The 18,543-nt window shown below is 49.1% G+C and overlaps 8 protein-coding genes across 8 annotated transcripts; 4 read left to right on the forward strand and 4 right to left on the reverse strand.

Moving 5' to 3' along the window:
* The first annotated feature begins 118 nt into the window (after window positions 1-118).
* On the forward strand, window positions 119-1,385 carry BKA55DRAFT_550639 (ATP10 protein-domain-containing protein). The gene is made up of 2 exons (XM_046191287.1): window positions 119-605; window positions 664-1,385. Exons 1-2 carry the CDS (start codon window positions 166-168, stop codon window positions 1,340-1,342), a joined length of 1,119 nt encoding a protein of 372 aa, XP_046056886.1. The 5' UTR covers window positions 119-165; the 3' UTR covers window positions 1,343-1,385.
* Window positions 1,386-2,450, reverse strand: BKA55DRAFT_550641 (vesicle transport V-SNARE protein). The gene is made up of 3 exons (XM_046191288.1): window positions 2,216-2,450; window positions 2,048-2,161; window positions 1,386-1,989 (listed from the first exon to the last, which is right to left on the reverse strand). The coding sequence occupies exons 1-3, from the start codon at window positions 2,294-2,296 to the stop codon at window positions 1,486-1,488; spliced, it is 699 nt and encodes a 232-aa protein (XP_046056887.1). The 5' UTR covers window positions 2,297-2,450; the 3' UTR covers window positions 1,386-1,485.
* A 78-nt stretch (window positions 2,451-2,528) lies between these two features.
* BKA55DRAFT_550644 (ribosomal L29 protein-domain-containing protein) lies at window positions 2,529-3,887 on the forward strand. Its single transcript, XM_046191289.1, has 4 exons — window positions 2,529-2,641; window positions 2,857-2,996; window positions 3,088-3,313; window positions 3,405-3,887. The coding sequence occupies exons 1-4, from the start codon at window positions 2,639-2,641 to the stop codon at window positions 3,408-3,410; spliced, it is 375 nt and encodes a 124-aa protein (XP_046056888.1). The 5' UTR covers window positions 2,529-2,638; the 3' UTR covers window positions 3,411-3,887.
* Window positions 3,888-4,839: 952 nt separating this feature from the next.
* BKA55DRAFT_588640 (uncharacterized protein) lies at window positions 4,840-6,854 on the reverse strand (the record flags this gene model as incomplete). Its single annotated transcript, XM_046194826.1, has 3 exons — window positions 4,840-5,066; window positions 5,117-5,263; window positions 5,330-6,854. The coding sequence occupies 3 exons, from the start codon at window positions 6,852-6,854 to the stop codon at window positions 4,840-4,842; spliced, it is 1,899 nt and encodes a 632-aa protein (XP_046056889.1).
* A 2,238-nt stretch (window positions 6,855-9,092) lies between these two features.
* On the forward strand, window positions 9,093-9,537 carry BKA55DRAFT_532732 (uncharacterized protein; the record flags this gene model as incomplete). The annotated part of the gene is made up of 2 exons (XM_046189376.1): window positions 9,093-9,296; window positions 9,379-9,537. The coding sequence occupies 2 exons, from the start codon at window positions 9,093-9,095 to the stop codon at window positions 9,535-9,537; spliced, it is 363 nt and encodes a 120-aa protein (XP_046056890.1).
* Window positions 9,538-9,725: 188 nt separating this feature from the next.
* Window positions 9,726-14,059, reverse strand: BKA55DRAFT_550658 (Pre-mRNA-processing ATP-dependent RNA helicase PRP5). Its single transcript, XM_046191290.1, has 4 exons — window positions 13,565-14,059; window positions 13,145-13,504; window positions 12,688-13,090; window positions 9,726-12,633 (listed from the first exon to the last, which is right to left on the reverse strand). The coding sequence occupies exons 1-4, from the start codon at window positions 13,709-13,711 to the stop codon at window positions 9,971-9,973; spliced, it is 3,573 nt and encodes a 1,190-aa protein (XP_046056891.1). The 5' UTR covers window positions 13,712-14,059; the 3' UTR covers window positions 9,726-9,970.
* A 93-nt stretch (window positions 14,060-14,152) lies between these two features.
* Window positions 14,153-15,052, forward strand: BKA55DRAFT_532734 (HCNGP-like protein-domain-containing protein; the record flags this gene model as incomplete). The annotated part of the gene is made up of 3 exons (XM_046189377.1): window positions 14,153-14,233; window positions 14,296-14,365; window positions 14,442-15,052. The coding sequence occupies 3 exons, from the start codon at window positions 14,153-14,155 to the stop codon at window positions 15,050-15,052; spliced, it is 762 nt and encodes a 253-aa protein (XP_046056892.1).
* A 315-nt stretch (window positions 15,053-15,367) lies between these two features.
* On the reverse strand, window positions 15,368-16,509 carry BKA55DRAFT_683193 (uncharacterized protein; the record flags this gene model as incomplete). Its single annotated transcript, XM_046198465.1, has 3 exons — window positions 15,368-15,700; window positions 15,752-16,304; window positions 16,364-16,509. The coding sequence occupies 3 exons, from the start codon at window positions 16,507-16,509 to the stop codon at window positions 15,368-15,370; spliced, it is 1,032 nt and encodes a 343-aa protein (XP_046056893.1).
* Between the last annotated feature and the right edge of the window lie 2,034 nt (window positions 16,510-18,543).

Genomic DNA, 18,543 nt, shown 5'->3' on the forward strand with positions numbered 1-18,543 from the left:
GGCTTCCATCGGCCCCGTCCGTGGATAACCGCCAATCCGGGGGAATGACGGCACTGGCGAATACTAAGCCCGATCGAACCGCATCTTCGGCTCTATCTCACCCCCACACTGCCGATACAGGCAATTGCCCTGTGCTCCACTACTCCCGTCAAACGTGGGGACTCTATGGAAACTCAAGTCGATTTTCCAACGTCTGGTCTCAGCTTTGAAGAGCCGCAAAGTCCGTCCCCTCCCCTGCCAGCCATGATGGCGTCACGACGACTCGAACTGAGCCTCACCGGCCTCGCTCGCCGACCTCTCACATGCTTCCTTTGCGAGGCTCGTCGATCGTTTACCACTTCGGCCACCCGACTAGCGAGGACTGAAAAGCCTGGATCTGGCGCATCATTAAATCCTCAAGAAAATGTTGCCAAGCCAATTGAAGCTCCGCGAAGTTATGGAAAGCGACAAGAAGGACACTTCGTACCGAAACCTCTCCCTCGGCCGATTGGAATGCCCCTACCGCCCAAAGCTGGAGAGAATACTGGGATTGATAGTCGATCACTGCGACAGCGTCGTGAGGATTTTGTTAATTATGATAAGCACTTGCAACGGCGCAAGGAGCTGTAAGAGCATCACCGTTAGACTCACAATCCGTACTCTCTAACGCTTCTTTGTATACAGAACGGCAAAGATATCACGACCGTACTTTCGAGATTGGGGCAACCTCCAATACCATGAGGGTAAATCCTTCATCGCACCCCCACGCCTATTTAAGGCCGAGTTGTCACTATTCTTCCCCAACTTTTACGGGGAAACTCTGTTGAAGACGGATAAGAACCCACGCGATACTACACCACTCCTTACTGGCAAGGCAACGGTCATCTCTTTCTTCAGCAGCCGCTGGGCCGAGCAGCAAGCTGCGACCTTTACATCTAAGGAGGAAAACCCTGGGCTTCATGAAGTGCTAAACAAGCACCCAGGTACCACACAGATTGTCCACATCAACTACGAAGATAATGCCGGTAAGGCATGGCTAGTGCGATTCTTTATGGGCTCATTGCGAAAGCAGTTCCCAGAAAAGGATTGGGACAAATACTTCCTCGTGCGACGAGGTGTTACTGACGACATTCGCGAATCCATCGGTCTACTCAACAGCAAGGTCGGATACGTCTTTCTTGTTGATCAGTATTGCCGGGTTCGGTGGGCGGGCAGCGGAACTGCTCATCCCGTTGAAGCAGAAGGCTTGGCCAAGGGCCTCTCACGTATAGTTGATGAGATGAGGAATGAAGCTACTTTGCCTGCCACTGCAAAGGAGCAACATCCAGGTAAACACCATCTTGAGGTTCCAAAATTACTGTAATTAGACGTCTTCTAGTAGAGGAAGACGATTGTAACTTTAGACATCCTAGACATCCATGGTCCCACCATGGCCTATTTGTACAATATCAAACACGCTGATACCCCTGAACACCTGTGCATCATGCAAAAGCAAGCCCGCCAGTTTTACGAGAAGAGGAAGAAGACAATGAAGCAGAACGCAACAAAGCTTCCCATGATAATTCCGTCCCTTCTCTTCTTTGCTGATATCCTTCCGATCAGCGTGTTGATCCCGGGTACTTGGCTTGCTGCATGCGTAATCCTCCGGTTGATGCTCGCCAAGGTTTCACGCTGCAGATGAAAGTTGTCATTAACTGCGTACGCTTGGCTGAGAACACTATCCGCCATATTGTTGCTGTTGTCGATACGATTGCGCTCTTCCAACATGTAATCGGCCTCGGCAGCTTCGGGGTTGTTCTGACGGTATTCATCGATATCGGAGCGGACATTGGTCAGAAGGTTTGCGCGATCGCGAGCTTGTTGCAGCGTTGAGCGCAGGCGCGCCAGATCTCGCTGATGGCCGGTAAGCTTCCTTCGAAGGAGGGACAGGTTGTTCTGTTTTGAAGCGGAGGATGCGAGATTGGGTTCGGAATCAAGAAGTCGAGTGAGCTGGCCGTTGACTGTTTCGCGCTAATGCGATGTTAGTATGTCATATAGAGCTTGCCAGCGAACAAGATCAGCGGCATACCTTCTCTAGCAATTCTTCTAGTTTTCTCTCTGTTTCGCGCTCTTCTTCTGTAGGTTTTGGTGGTACATTAGAGGCTGTCGAGAACTGTGAATATGTGTGGAACAAGGTCTCCGTCTAAGTTACGACGACGTCAGCTAACAGTCTGGCGCATGATATTGTTTGATGTACCTGAGTCTCCAACTGTCGAGCTTGTTGTCGAAGCTGGGCCCAACCAGCAGTTCCATTCGTTGCCGAAATTCTCTCTGCCATTTGAATTTTGGTTTCGTGATAATATGGTGATGTATTCGTATAATCGTCAACCTGTGCTAACCTTCCACCTCATCCATCAACTCCCTGACGACCCTTGTCCGAGGGATGGCAGAATCGGACTCACACCGCCTTACGAGAGCGTCAGGATCTGGTCACGCGCTATCGCACGTGATACTCCGAAATCAAAATTCTTTGTGCAGGAGGTTGCCCCACTGCCTGCCTAAAGCCCTAAATTTCTTAACCTGCGCACGGCAACGATATCGCGACACTGAAAGCTTGAGGCAGATATCTTCCCAACACCTCGTCGACACCACTTCGCATACCACTTCGAAGCTATTCAAGATGGTGAGTACGAATAATCCTCGCCCTCTGTTGCGGTAGTTGTCGGCTTGTTTTGTCAGCGTCTCGTGCGCTGTCAAATCTTTCGAACTTTTCATCGACCATAATACACAAAACACATACACGATCGTTTTTCCACTCTCGAGCCTCGACCATTTTTTCGATATCACAACACACGCAAGACATGAATATGGGACGGACAAATCGCTGACAGGTTGCAGTCGTCGGGCAAGGTCAAGGCTGGTGCGCTCTGGGGCAAGAACAAGGATGATTTGACAAAGCAGCTCGCTGAGCTCAAGACCGAGCTTGGTCAGCTCCGCATCCAGAAGGTCGCCTCTTCCGGCTCCAAGCTGAACAGGATGTGAGCATTCCTCCCTCTGCAACATTGATGTTGCAAGAGATCGTAAAAAAAAAAAAAAAGAAGTTGCGTCTCGCTAATGCGTTTCAAACAGCCACGACATCCGCAAGTCGATCGCCCGTGTCCTGACCGTTATCAACGCCAAGCAAAGGGCTCAACTTCGTTTGTTCTACAAGAACAAGAAGTACGCCCCTCTCGACCTCCGACCCAAGCAGACTCGTGCTATCCGTCGCCGACTATCACCCGATGAGAAGTCTCGCGTCCTCGAGAAGACCAAGAAGCGCACTGTTCACTTCCCTCAGCGCAAGTTCGCCATCAAGGTACGATGACTCAACGCCATTGGATGATTAAGAACTCTATCTGTGGCAAGACACATGTTCAAAGAACCAATACACTAACGACCAATTGCAGGCTTAAGTTAAAATGCTTGTAGTTTCTGGCGTGAGAAGGACAACGGGTAGAAAGGAAACGGGGTATGGAGGGCGTGGCGTGCTTTTTCTTTGAACTAAAGGCTTCGAAATTTGCATCGCATGGCTCAGGGAATCTCGGTCTGACTTGTACTTATTTCCCGGCTTGGGCCTCGATTCGGGACGGCATGTCCACAATGGACTGCCTGGACAGGCGGTCTTAAAAAACAAAAATGAGGTCATGATCAAGAAGCTTTGAATGCATCCTTGTGATACTTGTGACAAGATGACTGCATCTACGTAGGAGGAGTGCCATGTTGTATGCTTTTGATAATGGACTCATGTACAAGCAAACAAAGCCGTTGGCTGTTGCAAAACCCCGAGAGATAGACAATTCACCATTTCCCCCCTGAAACAGTAGCCCAGATCTTGCGCAAGTTGACGTTTATTCATCAATTCGACTCAAATTAACCTGGTTATCTGGGACCTACACATGTAATAAAATTCTTTCTTACGGATCGGCCATACTCGGTTGGTCTTTTGAAGGCGCCTCGGATCGCTCCAACCCGCGTCACCCCACCATAACCCCAACGACATCTTTCCGTCAACAAGTAAAGAGGACGGAGAGGAAACCCAGCTTCTCATTTTCACCTCCTTTCCTTCATCTTCATCAACACGGACAAAACTGTGGTAAAATTTACCTCACTAACCTCATACATGAGTTCCTGGAATCGCTTATTTCTGAATTTTCAATTAGGCCCCTCGGATGTATCAAAAGCATCAGCGTTTAGAAGAGGACCCCGCAGCGGTAGTGAAGAATAACCTGGTTCGATGAAGAACCAAGTTCGAGAGGGTCGTGGATGGATCAATCAATATATTGTGCATCGCCCAGGTCTCAGTGGAAGAAAGGGCTGATCTCAATAGTCGGCATCCAACCATTCTCAAGTGCAGAGTTGGTCACACGGTTTTCTTAGGTTCATGGCTTTAGTCAGAACTGTCAATGGACGGTATGCGCGACGAATGAACAACTATCCGAGAGCGACAATGAAGATTTCAATGTCCCCCAATTGCCGTAACGATATCTTTACACGACATCGGACACAAGATGCACCAATTTCAAGCTACCGGTGCCTTTCAGGCTCAACCGGACATTCTGGATCATGGTCAATCAACTCGAGAACGTGTTCTTTTTCGTGTCCATTATGGAATCGGGTATCTATCTACCTTTATATGAGTCTTCCGCTCACTTCGTAAATATCATGTTGCTCGTCCGGAGCAGCAAGGTCCAGGAACGCCAGTTTTCATCACAAATTTCAAGACGGCTTAATTACGAAAACCTCCAACGCCAGTACCGACCTCAAAATTCCAAAACGACAACATCCTTCCTTTTTTTAAACGAGGTTGGGGTCTCCAGCTCCTGGAAGTTTTAGACTTTCATCTCATGAGCTTTTGCTGCTCTTGCGGCCACCATCTTGAAGATGAGTCTGCAGATGCCGACGAAGTTGATCCAGCCGATGAAAGTCTTTGCCGCAGTGCTCACAAACGTGGTTACCACGAACATTGTGCGTGCGACGATGCTTGGATAGATTGGAAGATTCACCAAACCGCTTTCCACAGATTTCGCACTGCAAAGGCTTCTCTCCTGTATGGGTGCGCATATGCATGGCTAAAGAGCGAGTTAGCATGTTGTATTGAGCCAGGAGTTGACATATTTACTAAGAGCACTCTGTTGCTTGAAACGCGCTTCGCAACCCGGATGCTCGCATTTCCATGGTTTCTCTCCCGAGTGGGTACGCATGTGCTGTTCCAGGGATTGCTTTGCTGAAAGCATTATGCCGCAAATCTCGCATTTAACTGGTTTGTCTATCAGATCAATTAGTACGTTCTTCGAAATGGAACCTGACATTCTGATCATATGGTACAACTCACATCCGGTATGCGTCTGCATATGTCGTTCCAATTTGCTCTTTTGTGAAAATGGACCGGGTCTTATACAAGCATACCATGCGCAACAGAACCCATTTTCGCCCTTCTGCAGAGTCTTGACATGCTCGTTCTTGCAGTGGTCCTGAAGTTCTTTATTACTTGCAAACTTTTTGGAACAGAGGACGCCATCCCCCTCACAAAGCCATTGGCAGGTGAAATCGGCTTCTCCTTTTATGGATTGCTTCTCAGTCAATTCGGTTTTCGGGGTGGGGGAATGTGAAGGTATAGAAAAAGCGCCATTGTGACTCAATCCTGAGCCACTGGAACGACTGGGAAGATTCCCGACGTGTTGGTTGAGATCGTCAGTAAAACTAGGTCCGATATCATGGGAGAAATCGCCAAAGTCATGACCAATCGCAGAGTCAATATCCAGAGGAACACCCTGGCCTGGTTCGACTGGGCTCATTATGGCATTGACCACGGGCTCAGGCTCTGCCGAGGGCGTTGTAACAGATACAGATGCCGGAGTGGTGGAAACGGTAGTGCCCACGCAATGCGAATCGTTGCACGGGATTGCGGCCTCCTGGCAAGAGGCATCAAGGCATGGCTCAAGGTCAGCGCAAGTGGGTTCGAAACAACATGCAGCATGGGAGAAGTCAAACTCGGCACAAGAAGTATCGAAGCAACAGTCCGCATCATCTCCATCGCCACATTGACTCCAGCATTTAGCGTCGCCGCATGCAGAAGTGCAGTCAACAGAGGCGGCGTTGTTGCATCCCATATGTTGTGTCCACGACATTGGCATGCAATTAGCAACGTTGGCCTGGCCCATCATGTTGGCCCAGGAGGGAGCAACGGCTTGTGGCCAACGATCATAGAGACTGGGCATTGAAAACGCATGGTTCTGGTGTTGGAATTCACCAAACGATGTATGTTGGCTGTCTAACAGTGGCATGTTGAAGTTGTGCTGCAAACTCTCGTTGACAGTCTGAAGAACGGCTGTGGGGTCGATATGCTGGAGATTCTGATCTTGTTGAATAATATGAGGAGAGTGCATTTGGTGCATATGCGATGGCTGCTGGTAGTCCAGCTGGTGATGATGTTGATGCATCTGCTCAGACTGTCTCCTTCGCTTTTGTCGGTGCGCCGAGACTCTCATTGCCGCAGCAGACACGGTTCTTGCAGGAGAACTGGATATGTTTGATTGGATACGGTTTTTTGCCCTCGCGGAACGGGCGTTGTTGGCCTGGTCATGACGCTGGGGGACCTTATCAGCACCGTGCTTAAGATCGAGGCCGATGTCAAGGGCGTTCTTTGTGGCAGCAGTTTTACCATAGTGGTCGAAACAGCGCTGATCGAGACAAGCGTTCTCAGTGTTGTTGCAAGTACCGAGAGAATCGAGGCCGTGGGTCAGGCAGGTATCGTGACCGAGCAAACTGTCAAAGCCATAGTCGACTTTTTCGGATTCGAAAGAAGTTGGCTGGCTTTGCTGCTGGTGACGATGAGCGAAAGGCGCTGAGTGGTCCATGGTTTCATATATGGAGTCACAACAGCAATCGCTCGGTTTGATGACGGCGATTGCTTCTCTTTTTTTTATCCTTTTGCGCACGAAGGTTTCTGAGTTAAATTTATGGTTGAGGTGATCATCAACGGCATTGGTATGATACAGCGAAAGCCTGGGCGGCCCTAGTGGGATGTTGCGAACGGCCCAAGTGAATCGATGAGAGTGAGAACCCGGATGGCCAGGCGGCTCAAAGACGGTTGAAGGTGGAGGGGCAGGGTACCGCACTAAGGCACTTTGTAAACTCCAGTGGGTCATGGTGCGTTTTAGTGGGACCAGCTTCCTAGGAATACTTATGCTCAGCCAATGAGGATGGACGGATTGGGTGAGAAAGACAACCTAGAGCAATCTATGGTTGCTGAGAACTTACTAGGTCACAGAGGTGGTATGTATTCGTTCGCTTCTGTCTTTTCCTGAACTAACGAATACTTTCTAACACTAACAAATAAGAAGGTGTCTGAGGGAATAAGTCAGCAAGTGGAGGGCTTAAGAATTCTTCCAATCCTGTTTTACCCGTAAAGAGACAGTCCTATCACCTGGAAGACAAGTCGCCTAGACTGAGCTGGGGAACTGGGTGGATTTGAGGACGTGGGATGCCAACCTCGGTCACTATTTATCCTTGGTTCCTTGTAAATCTATAGCCGAAGTGGTTCAATACCTCAAAGTCGAGCCAATCACTCCATCTTCGTCGGGGGTTCGTGTCTTGCCTGCCTGTATGGATATGGCCAATGACCATGACGCCCCAATTTCTGCATCAATGGAATCTCATGAGCTCTGCGTAACATTTTATGCCCAGTTAATCCACTTCACCGCTCCAGCATCGCCAATGTCTCTCGGCAACTTTTCCGACTAGACTACTGACGATATGGCCCATACAACTGGCTCAGTGACTTGCAGCGGATCAATGTCCCCGGATGGCCATATCTCTGGCCTTGGCTTTGTACCTGCGTCTTGTTTGGTCAATTTGTTCGTTATCCACTGTTGTGGCTCTCTGTTCCGTTTATTCAGCGTCATCTTGTGATGATCTGGGTCCATGGTTAAAATTACATGATCCACATCTAAACGGTACGATTTTTTGACAACAAAGTGGCAGGTATAGCTGGAAGAAATAAAATATATCCTCTCGATTGATGGCTTACTGCCATGCGAACTATATGTGCTGATAAAGGAGAAAGTTGAGGTGATTGTTTCAATATTTCAAGCTGGTTACCCTATGCTTACGCATCTTATTTTGATGATTATTATCTGTTTATATATAGACAACGGCACCAGTGGTCGAGAGCCACTCTGAAAACTTCCCATACCAAATATGAAGTAAAACTTGTTGAGGCTGCAGCAGATTTAACTGCTGTCTACCTTGTATTTGATAGACATGCTTCGAATTGATACATGAGAGTGGTTACTCACTTTAGATATTGAGATCAAGTCTCATACACCATCTATGATATCTATGATGCATGACCTGTAAGGAACTACAGAACTCACTTTTACTAATAGCCAATTCCATATTTGCAGCCACCTCCGTCTAATCTTCCCGGTACCGGAACCCTCCCCGCTCCGGGTACGGCAGATATAGACCCACTTGACTCCGTAATGCTCTCCGTTTTCCTCGTTCGAACTTACAAATGAAGACTTTCCACACAGGGAAGGTACCATTGCAAGCCACTCGAAACCCCAAATACGATAATTATCGCTATCCATTGAAAAATACCTACCTTACCTAGTAGTCTGATGAAATTGTAATGGTATTTACCTACTGTTGTGACTCGCACCATACAGCTGGACTCAAGGGTGACGTTGCTCACATGCCTCTTGAGGCGCAGCGCTACATCCCTCAACCCATCACTATCAACCTTCGCAATTTTCTATATGACTGCAGACTTGACTACAAGTAGTAACTGACAACATCACCTGAGTGATCGTCGCCAGATATCTTCATACACTGACATTTACCCACGCTCGATTGAGGGTATCGCTTCTGACTCTATTTCCCTATCTGGAAGAAGCTTAAACCCCTCCTGACCTCGGATCTTGGCATAAAGAAACTCCAACCTCAGGTCTCGCCGCCAAACGACGCTGTCATTTAATTCATCAAATTTCGATATCCCAGCAACCTCAGCACACGGCCAGTTTTATTCATTGCCTTGTTCTTTGTGATAGCCCAACAGGAAACCTCGAACCCACTGCACTACAACATTAGTAGCAATGGGCAACATCTGCGGAAAGACAGAGCCAGAGGCCTTTTCACAACCCGGCAGAGTCTTGGGTTCTGCTCCCGCTCCAGCCGCCGGCACAGCGCCGGTTCCAAAGAAGGTTGGGGGCCCGCCACGGACTTTGGGAAGTGGTCCAGCTGCGGAAGCTTCAGGGGACACCGATGACGCCCGAAGGAAAGCCGCAGAAGCTGCAGAGGTGAGATCGTCCCTTATCGCGTGACTGTCAAGATGTTCCGAGTCTCAATATCACAGAGGTTTTGATTAACTATATATTGCAGGCGCGCGCAAAAGCATCCTCAAAGCCAGGTGGAAAGTTGCAGACACAGCTAGCAGCACAGAAGAAACAGACACGCTCAGAAACCCTCAAGGACGCTAGCCAAGAGCAGCTGCGTGCGCGTGAAGCCGATCAAGCAGCTGAAGCACGAAATTGGGCATGATGATTCAGAGTTGACTCTTCAAGGGCATACAGGTCAGAGGATGAGGCAGAGTAGCTGGATCACGAGAATGTGGATGGGGAGGCAGCGTTTACACATTTTGATCTTCCCGTGGCGCCTAGCAGTTCCGAGATTTTCGTCGTTGTGCAGTTGGATTATTATTTCAAAGCTTTCTCAAGCACGATTATAGATGTTTTATTCGAAGACGTTTCAAGTACAAAAACCGGCGGGTGCAGCATTAACCAATGTTCCTTCAGGCCTTTCCACTGAGGCAGGCATGCGACGCCATTATTAACTCCTATTTGTATACATTTTCTTCTTCCTCAAACTTCCACCCGGCCTCTGCAACGCCGCCCAGGAACAAGCCAGTCCATACAAGTGTAGCGAAAGCAACGGGTGATGGATGCCTTCCAGCGAAAGACCCCATATGGCTACCTTAGGTAATTGTGTATCGTCCACTGGCTGGTGCTCGACTGTCGGCATCTGCTGCAGCGATCGTTCCCTCTCTTAATAGGCGTGTAAGTTCGCTGAGAGCGGATCCAACAACAACCTCGGTATCGCCTTCGATGAGAATATACAGTTTTGGTTCGGCTCCCGGGGGAACCTCTTTGCCCGGTGGGTAGAAGTTACCCTTCGTTGTGATCGACGTACCTGTAGCCTCCAGGATCTTGGCTACGTTGGTTCTGTTGGTGACAGCCCATCTGGCCTTTTGAGGGAAATCGTTGATTTCTAATGTGGCATGGAACGCACCAGCATCTGGGCCCTTGTTGTCGATGGGCTGACCAGCACGAAGTTGACCAGCCTTTCCAAGGCGGCTGTTGATGGCGGAGACGGCTGAACTGACCTTGTCGAGCGGGTCTTTGGACTTGTCTTTTGCTCCACCAGTGGTGTTTGCCTGTTGAGTCGGCTTCACTTCTGCACCATCAGCCTTTGCTGACTCGCGGGCTTGAACGCCTGATGCTGCCGCGCGGATCGCACTGAGAGCCTTCTCTGCCTTATCGTCCTCCTCTTCCTTCTTATCTTCCTTAACCTCCTCCTCCTCGCCCTCGGCCTTGTGGGTCTTGCGCTCGCGGAGACGGGCAGCTTCTCGTTCCTGATCAAGACGATCGAGACCCTTGCCGCCAAAGCCAGATGTGTCCTTGGCCTTGCCAGATTTAACCTTTTCACGATGAGCTTTCCTCATCTCGTCGAGCCTTTCTGGTACCGGCTGTCCACTCTGTTCAAGAGCCTTGGCAATGCCGACAGCGCAGTTCTCCTGCTCTGGCGTGACGAATGTGACAGCGACGCCGGTATTGCCAGCACGACCAGTTCGGCCAGCACGATGAACATAATCCTCTAAGTGGTTCGGTGCATCGTAGTTGATGACGAGCTTGAGTTGCTTGACATCAAGACCACGAGCTGCCACCGAAGTAGCAATCAAGATGGGCACTACACCCTTCTTGAAGTCTGAGATGGTAGAATCACGATCAATCTGGTCTTTACCTCCATGAATGGACATGCAGGGGTAACCCTTGATCATCAGCTCTTTCAATAGATCGTCGGCCTTTTCTTGACGTTCCACGAAAATGAGGGTACGGGCATCTTCATCACGGTCGTACAGCTCTCCAAGAAGTTCGAGAACACGCAGGAACTTGGATGGCTCATCTCGAACTTCAACGATCTGATCAATCTCCTTTGCCACAACACTACGGCCGCCCACTGTAACTTCGATAGGATTCTTGAGTACCTTCTTAGTTAGCGAGTCGATGATGCGAGGCATCGTAGCTGAGAAAAGGATAGTCTGCCTGTCAGGTCGCATGTTTGCGAAGATCTTCATGACTTGAGGCTCGAAACCCATATCGAACATTCGATCGGCTTCATCAAGAACAACATATGTAACTCGCTTGAGATTAGTAACCCGCCCTTGGTTCGCAGCTAGGAGATCGATCATTCGGCCAGGCGTACACACAATAATCTCTGCACCACGCTTAAGTTCAGCAATCTGATCTCGGATGGGCGCTCCGCCGTAAGCACAGACAGATCGAAGACCCATCATCTTGAGAAATGGTTTACAGTCTCGATGAATCTGAACTGCAAGTTCTCGGGTTGGAGTCATAATCAATCCGATAGGACCATCTGTATCTTTCAGAGGAGGCTGGTCTTTGATGTGTCGGAACATGGGGAGCAAGAAAGCCATTGTCTTTCCAGAACCAGTCTTGGCCACTCCGATGACATCGCGGCCAGACATGAGAGCAGGAAGAGCCTGCATCTGGATGGGGGTAGGTTTCTCAAAGCCTAAGTTATCAATGACGTCGAGTGTTTGTCGCGTCAGACCACATTGCGCCCATTTCTGAACAGGCTTGGGAACATCCTTTCCGTTGACTTTGATGCCATCTAGTTCTAAGCGAAGATCAGCTATCTCGGCTTCTGTGAGTAGGCTGAGCTCAGCTGGCTCGACCCAGAAGTTTTTGCGGATAGGTTCAATTTCGATCTTGCTGTAATCAATTGTTGGAATGTCTTTCTTCTTTCGTTTCGCAGTCATAGCTAACAAAGCGTTTGCGTCACCCGTATCCTTCTTATTGAAATCATATTCATCGTCGCTGAAGTAAGCCTCGGGCTCCTGGATCTTTTGTGCTTTGGATGTCCTAGCAGGTTGTTTCACGTCTGTCTGCTTGAGATCAGCCATGAATGCATCCAGTGGGTCGACGTCATCCTCCTCCTCATCAACTTCCATCTGTGTGGTGGTATCGGGTTGAGTAGCATTGTTGTTTGACATCGCATCTCCGTTGATCTGGATTTCGGTCGTCTTCGACTCTTCCTCGCCCGTATCCATTTGATTCTCTGCCTGCAATCGTCTCTCGTGAGCTGCACGAGCAGCAGCAGCGGCCTCCTCTTCAGTCTCCGCGAAGTTGTCCCCATCGGATTCATCATCATCCTGATCGGCATATGGCGTGTCATCAGCCTCGATGGGCAGGGCAGGAAGCTTAGTAAGTTTTCGTTTAGTAGTGTCTTCTTCATCCAAGTCAAGCTTCCGTTTAGTGGGAAGCTTGTCAGTTTCTGCATTGTTCTTCACGAAGCCAAACCCACTAGCTTTTGTTCGATTCGCAGGGAGAGCTGATGCTAAGATCGGTTTGTCAGTTGAGCTTGAAGCGAGAACTTCGGATGAGAACCTACCGCTGGTAGAAGGTTTGACAGGCACTGTGAGCTTTTCAGGCTGCCCCCCAAGAGAGCCCAAGGCTGGTTTTACGCTGTCATGTGTCCGGGAAGCTGCTGATTTCTTTGCGATAGCCTTAGGGTCAAACTTGCCAGAGTATGGGGCGACAGGTGAAGCAACAGTCGGCGTTGCAGTCGGCGTTGCAGCCGGCGAAGCAGTCACAGAAACTGATGGGGAAACCGTTTTTGAGGACGCCCCACTCGCTTTCTTGTCCATTTCAGCCAAGAGGTTCCTTGTCTGGCTCGGGTTTACTTCTTTTTGTTTCTGGCTCGCATTCTCTTTTTTCTTCTTCCATGCTTCAAGTTTGGCTAATCGTTCAGCCTTCTTGTCGACCTCCGTCTGCCCGGGATCAGCCTTGGGTTTCTGCAATTGAAATCCATTAGCAATACTTTCATGAAAGAGTGACGGCGATCGAACCTCCTGAGTGTCTGGGTTCCCACTGTCGCCAAGCGGGGTTTTCTGAATTCTGCCGTCTTCACGAATGCTGCGAGTAAGGGAGTCAGCCGTACCCTCACGGCGCCCAGGGGTGCGGTTGCGGGAGTCGTCTCGCCTTCTCACATCCCGATCACCTTCTCGGCTGCGATTGCGTCGCCTATCGGGTGATCGATTGCGATCATCGTAGCGTTCTCGTGATCTCCTGCGATCTCTTTCGCGGTGGTCTCGTCGTCCGCCTCGGTAATAATTGTCGTCGCGTCGGTCTACAGAGCGGTCTCTCCGGCGATAATAATCTCGATCTCGCCCACGGTCTCTATCTCTTTCGCGGTCGCGGTTTCTGGGCTGGTCATGGATAAAATCGTCAGAATAAAACCGGCCATAGTTGGGTTGCTGCCTTCTCACATCTGGACTGCGTGATCTGCTTCGTCGCCGATGGTCCCTTCCATCGTTGCGCCGATCCCGAGCTCGGCGATCATCATTGCGGTGACGACGAGAACTGTGGGTGCTGCCTGCAGGACTTGGTGAGCGCGAGTCTCTCGGCCGAGCCATTATTGGTGGTCTCGCAGGCTCAGCAGGACACTTCGTTGGTGAGTAGTACTTTGAGACGGAAGACCGAAGCCTAGGCAATGCGCAACAGGCGCGTGGTTGTATATTGGCGGCGCAATTTGAAGGATAGGTGAGCTTCTCCAAAGCGTCTTATCCGAGTAATCAGGCGCCGTAGTTTGTCTCTGGGTGAAACTGAACAGGCACTATAGGGAAGGCGTCGTTATTTTGATGCGAGAATGAAACTTTAGCTTCATTGGAAGGCTGATGGGGGATGGGCTGAAAGTCTGGGGTTCATTATCCGGGCTTTATCCAACAAAAAGACCCACACACACAAGAGCCGCGCTAGACCCAAACGGATTCCAGACTAAGCTACTAGTACCTCGGTTTCATGTTGATTGACTGTGTCAGTCTCATCTCCAACATCTCAAAGTTCAAGGTGACAGTATGGCCGGCCTTGTTGGATATGCAAGCAGCGATGATGAGGAAGAAATACAAGAGATGAAACCTCCTGTATCTCAGGATAAGGTAATAAATCTCCCACGACTATCCTCCACCAAATATTAAGCGCTCTATCTAATTATTACCAGCAAAGAGTGAACACTACAGATGACAACAAATTGCAAGGTCAAGAAGTAAAGGAGAAGACCAATGCATCGGGTAAGGATATTCCCATTCTCACTCTCCACAAACCTGATTATATGTCAAAGCCATCTCTGACCTCGCTATTATGTAGCTTCTGAGTATAAGAGTCTGGATGGTGTTCCCATCGGACCGGTTCAACAAAACGCTGTGCCGCTGGGACCTTCCCTACCACACATGGAAGAAGCTGTTATAGATGATCAAGACCCAGCATCAAGACCTGCTTCACCATACTCGAGCAATCGTGCTCTTCTTCGTGACCTTACATTACCATCAGCACCTAACCTAAACATTCCCCCGTCGCCCCCTGGATCACCACCTCCTGGAACAAACAAGAAATTTGAGAAATTCATCGAGCTCAAAAAGAAGGGAACTCACTTCAACGCCAAACTGGAGCAATCGACTGCACTCAAAAATCCCAGTCTGATGGATAAACTGATGAGATTTGTCGAAGTCGATGAGCGCAGTCAGTATTCAACTACATTAGCTACCGATTTGTGGAATCCTGCAGCGTTTCCAGAATGGGCGTTCAAAGAGAAGCTACGGAAGAGCCACGACAAAGTGTTGAAGGAGAAAGAAGCAGAGAAGACCCCTGGTACCAGGACGACCGTTGAATTTGTCCCATCGTCAACATCGGCGGGCCAGGATACAACAGCGAGAAGTGGACTTTCAAGAGGCGAGAAACGGAAAAGTGGCTGGAACTAAGGATGAAGGCGCCAGGATACAACAAATGATCGTAGCGATAGGGCTTTGCCGCGGAAAATAATCAACAGACGTCACACTCACGGGATGGAGAGCTGGAAGTTTTTATTCAGAGACCTGTTGGACACAGGGTGACTCGCTTCAAAGGTATCATTATAACCGCCCGCGCCTTCGGTCAAACCACCACCTCATAGCTTTACATTAATCGACTCGACGGCCTACATCATCATCCATCGCCACCGGAATTGCATAATTCATGACCGTTCTGTCGCTTCCATGCGCATGGCATGCAGCCCAAAATCCCAATGAATTTCGCAACTAATCGTTCTTGCTCTGGCACTTGACCTCATAGTCGAGGTCTTTCTTCAGAATGGCACCAATGTCGATTTCAACAGTCTGATTTGAACTCGCCAATGCTGCGGCGAAATAGGTAAGGTTTTCACCATGGTTGATGACCGACTTGCCCAGCAACTTGAAGGGGAGGATGCCTGTTTTGCAGTAGGGCTCCTGCTGGACGGCGTTGAGTACAGCACTCTGGTTCATACTGGCGGTGATGTTGACGACATTGTCACCTGGCTTGAGCACCAAGTTTGGAATCGTCAGGGTGCCGACTTCAATATCTCCAACAAAATTTGTGAAGGTGACGTTGCCCTAGATTCGCGATTAGCTTGACAAACGTAAAGATTGTGAACGATAGCTTACATTATCTAGTGTGAACACGGAAGCGTTTGGAATTGTGGTAGTGCCGTTGAAGTTGGGTGCATCTTTACCACTACCAAAGCCGATGTGGCCATCGTTGACTTCAGTGCCAGCGAAATGGTTAAGACCCTTGAGTTCCAATGTCTTCTTGAAGGTGACACCGTACTTGCGCGACAGACCGCTTGGCTTCACTTTCGTCTTTCCGTAGACCGTGACACGGACTGTCTCATTGTTGTGGAACCAGACGTTGAAACGAGTGAACTCCTCCATGTCGGTGATTGTGACCTGCTGGCTGACATTGACGACCTGGTGTTTGTTGCTGTTGGTCTCTGGCATCTTCACGGTAGCAAACGCCACATGTGCTGGCCAATCTTCGAGATACATATCAGCCTCAAAAGGATCAACCTTGGCATGGATCTTGCCATCGGTTGTGATAGAAGAATCGATTTCCATGAGATAGGCGTCACTCTCGCTGTCAAGGATTCGAACGGATTGAATTTCGAGCTTGGCTTCGTTGATTTTACTTTGTGCAATCTTGGGGACAGCGACAAGAATTCTAAGGGGTAAAGTCAGTTCTGCAATGGATGCTTGAAAGAACAGCGGCTTGCAACTTACATCACAGGAACCACGATGACAACGATGACACAGAGAATAATGAGATAAACCCACCAGAAGCGTTTGCAGTGTCTCGCGCAAGTTCGCTTCTTAGACCTGGGGACAGTCCCATTTTCGGTCTGGGTGACCTCGTTCTTTTCCGACATGTTGACCTGATAATCGGAAAGAAGAAAGAATATTAATTAGGGGTGTGAAAGGGGTGTTGTAACAAGACAGGACAGGTCCGACGTCGTGGAAGTGAAGAAGAACAAGCCAATCTTCAACATACACCAAATGGCGATGAAGAAGGGAACAATGACCGAGTTTAAGTATTTCCACCAGGGTTTACCTGCTCGGTCGAACTGGCAATCTGCATACCTTGCGGCGAAACGAGAAGGAAGTAACAACACCCACAAATAATCTATGCAGCCTTCAACCTTGGCGGGACTAGATCGCCATGATCCGAGTCCCTTTGCATCTGCACCCGGGCATTGATTGCCCAATCAGGCAAGTGTCCGATGAGCGACACGGCGCTATTCCCCAGGTTTGCCCCGCATAGGTTGGGGGTGGAGAGGAGATGCTTCCTTCGATTGAAAAACCCTGGTCAAGCCCTCCTGCTTCTTAGGTTCCTGGTCCGTTATATCCATTGTTCCTCGGCAGCTTGTGAATCTCTATCTATTGTCCGACGTCGCCAGACCGCGCTGATTAACGGACGATGCCCGGCACGCCCTCCATCTTTTGCTGCATTACACGCAGGATCGCGGATCGCTCAAACAACCTTGCTCTCTTTCCTTACTTCAACAAAGCTTGTTTATGAAAGGACCCCTCAGATTGAGGGCAAAGCATGGGCATAAACTGGGCCGATTTGACATGGCACATGATACAACACATTGGATACAAATCTAAGCCTCCTCGAACCCTGCCGCCGCTTTAAACACTACACTTTTAAATTGTCTGGTGGCAAGGTCGATATAAGAGACTTTGATTAATAAGTGTTCCTGAGCCGTCCCTTGTTGGTCATGCAAATTTATGTGGCAGACCTCGTTGATGAGGATACATTGAACGGAGTCGTCTTTTTCTTACTCTTACGTTTTCACAATGAGACACCATGCCAACAGGGAGATGAGTGCATAAAGTCAAAATATCCCCGAAAAGAATGTGCCGAACGCAGAGAAGAGAACTTTGCACGCGACAGGCACATAATTGAGGTTGCTAATTAAAACCGACGAATCACAAAACATGTTTCAGTCAGGCCAACACAGAAGCCAATGCCCTCCTGTCACAACTTCGACGATCAACATCAAGCAGCAAGCAGACTAAGCCCAACTGGGTCGAACAGAAGTTGGAATGTTCGTCCAACGGAAATGCATCATTGACGGTTGAGATTGTCTGTCAAATGTCGTCGATGGGTTGTAGCACCCCTCTTCCTGCAATTGCACCCAAAGATTTAAAGTTGTTCGGTGGCTCGTCATGACAACCAACCAATTTATTCTGATTGGTATGAATGACACGACACGCCACGTTAGAAAGCGGCACCTGAGCTTCGGAGTGGCTCCAAGAGAAGCAAGCGGCGCATTATGGCAACCTAAAGGCAGAGGGGTTCAGCTCAGTTATCCATGTGCCCTCTGGAAGGGCTGGCTGTGACACACCATCTCGGCCGGGCATCCTCTCATGGTATGGTTGGTTTCCAAGTTTTCAAAGTCCAGGGTGTGATTTGATTTGATAAACCCTTGTCCCTGCATTGTTACCACATTTGCTGGCTGGCTTGGTGGAATCTATGTATTTATTATTTCCGTAATGACTGCAGAGCAAGATACATTGATCAACAGAGAACTAATCGGTATTTGTCTCTAGAAAGAATTGCGTGTTCTTTCATGATATGTTCTTCCTGAAAACACTCAAGCTTTGGTATGAGTTTCATTGGTCCACACACCGTCACGCAACCCTAGAAACCAATTCGAACTGCGCCGCATGATGCCTCCTTGGCACAGCTAACATTTACAGCCCGGCCTTCGTACAGTTGTATCATTCTCCCGTTTCCCCTCTGCGATTACTCAATTTAAACTTTTAGATCTTATTGCTTTTGCCTCTGGTGCGGGCCACGATTCCTGCTGCAAGGTTAGAGAGTTGTGAAATCAAAACTTGAGCATTTTTATCATGAGAAATGTAATCACAGTAAGAATATCGTATTTGCTTAGAGA

This window comes from Fusarium redolens, assembly GCF_020744475.1.
Source record: "Fusarium redolens strain MPI-CAGE-AT-0023 chromosome Unknown BKA55scaffold_1, whole genome shotgun sequence".
Lineage (NCBI taxonomy): Eukaryota > Fungi > Ascomycota > Sordariomycetes > Hypocreales > Nectriaceae > Fusarium > Fusarium redolens.

Excerpts from the sequence above, each read along its gene's own strand:
- BKA55DRAFT_550644 (XM_046191289.1), top strand. Across the intron at positions 2,997-3,087 it reads GGCTCCAAGCTGAACAGGAT|CCACGACATCCGCAAGTCGA; the intron begins GTGAGCATTCCT and ends CGTTTCAAACAG.
- BKA55DRAFT_550658 (XM_046191290.1), bottom strand. The coding sequence starts at position 13,711 with ATGGCTCGGCCGAGAGACTCGCGCTCACCAAGTCCTGCAGGCAGCACC. Across the intron at positions 13,505-13,564 it reads GCAGATCACGCAGTCCAGAT|CCCAGAAACCGCGACCGCGA; the intron begins GTGAGAAGGCAG and ends ATCCATGACCAG. Across the intron at positions 12,634-12,687 it reads TGTCAAACCTTCTACCAGCG|CATCAGCTCTCCCTGCGAAT; the intron begins GTAGGTTCTCAT and ends AACCGATCTTAG.
- BKA55DRAFT_550639 (XM_046191287.1), top strand. The coding sequence starts at position 166 with ATGGAAACTCAAGTCGATTTTCCAACGTCTGGTCTCAGCTTTGAAGAG. Across the intron at positions 606-663 it reads TTGCAACGGCGCAAGGAGCT|AACGGCAAAGATATCACGAC; the intron begins GTAAGAGCATCA and ends CTTTGTATACAG.
- BKA55DRAFT_550641 (XM_046191288.1), bottom strand. The coding sequence starts at position 2,296 with ATGGCAGAGAGAATTTCGGCAACGAATGGAACTGCTGGTTGGGCCCAG. Across the intron at positions 2,162-2,215 it reads CTCGACAGTTGGAGACTCAG|ACGGAGACCTTGTTCCACAC; the intron begins GTACATCAAACA and ends GTCGTAACTTAG. Across the intron at positions 1,990-2,047 it reads TAGAAGAATTGCTAGAGAAG|CGCGAAACAGTCAACGGCCA; the intron begins GTATGCCGCTGA and ends ACATCGCATTAG.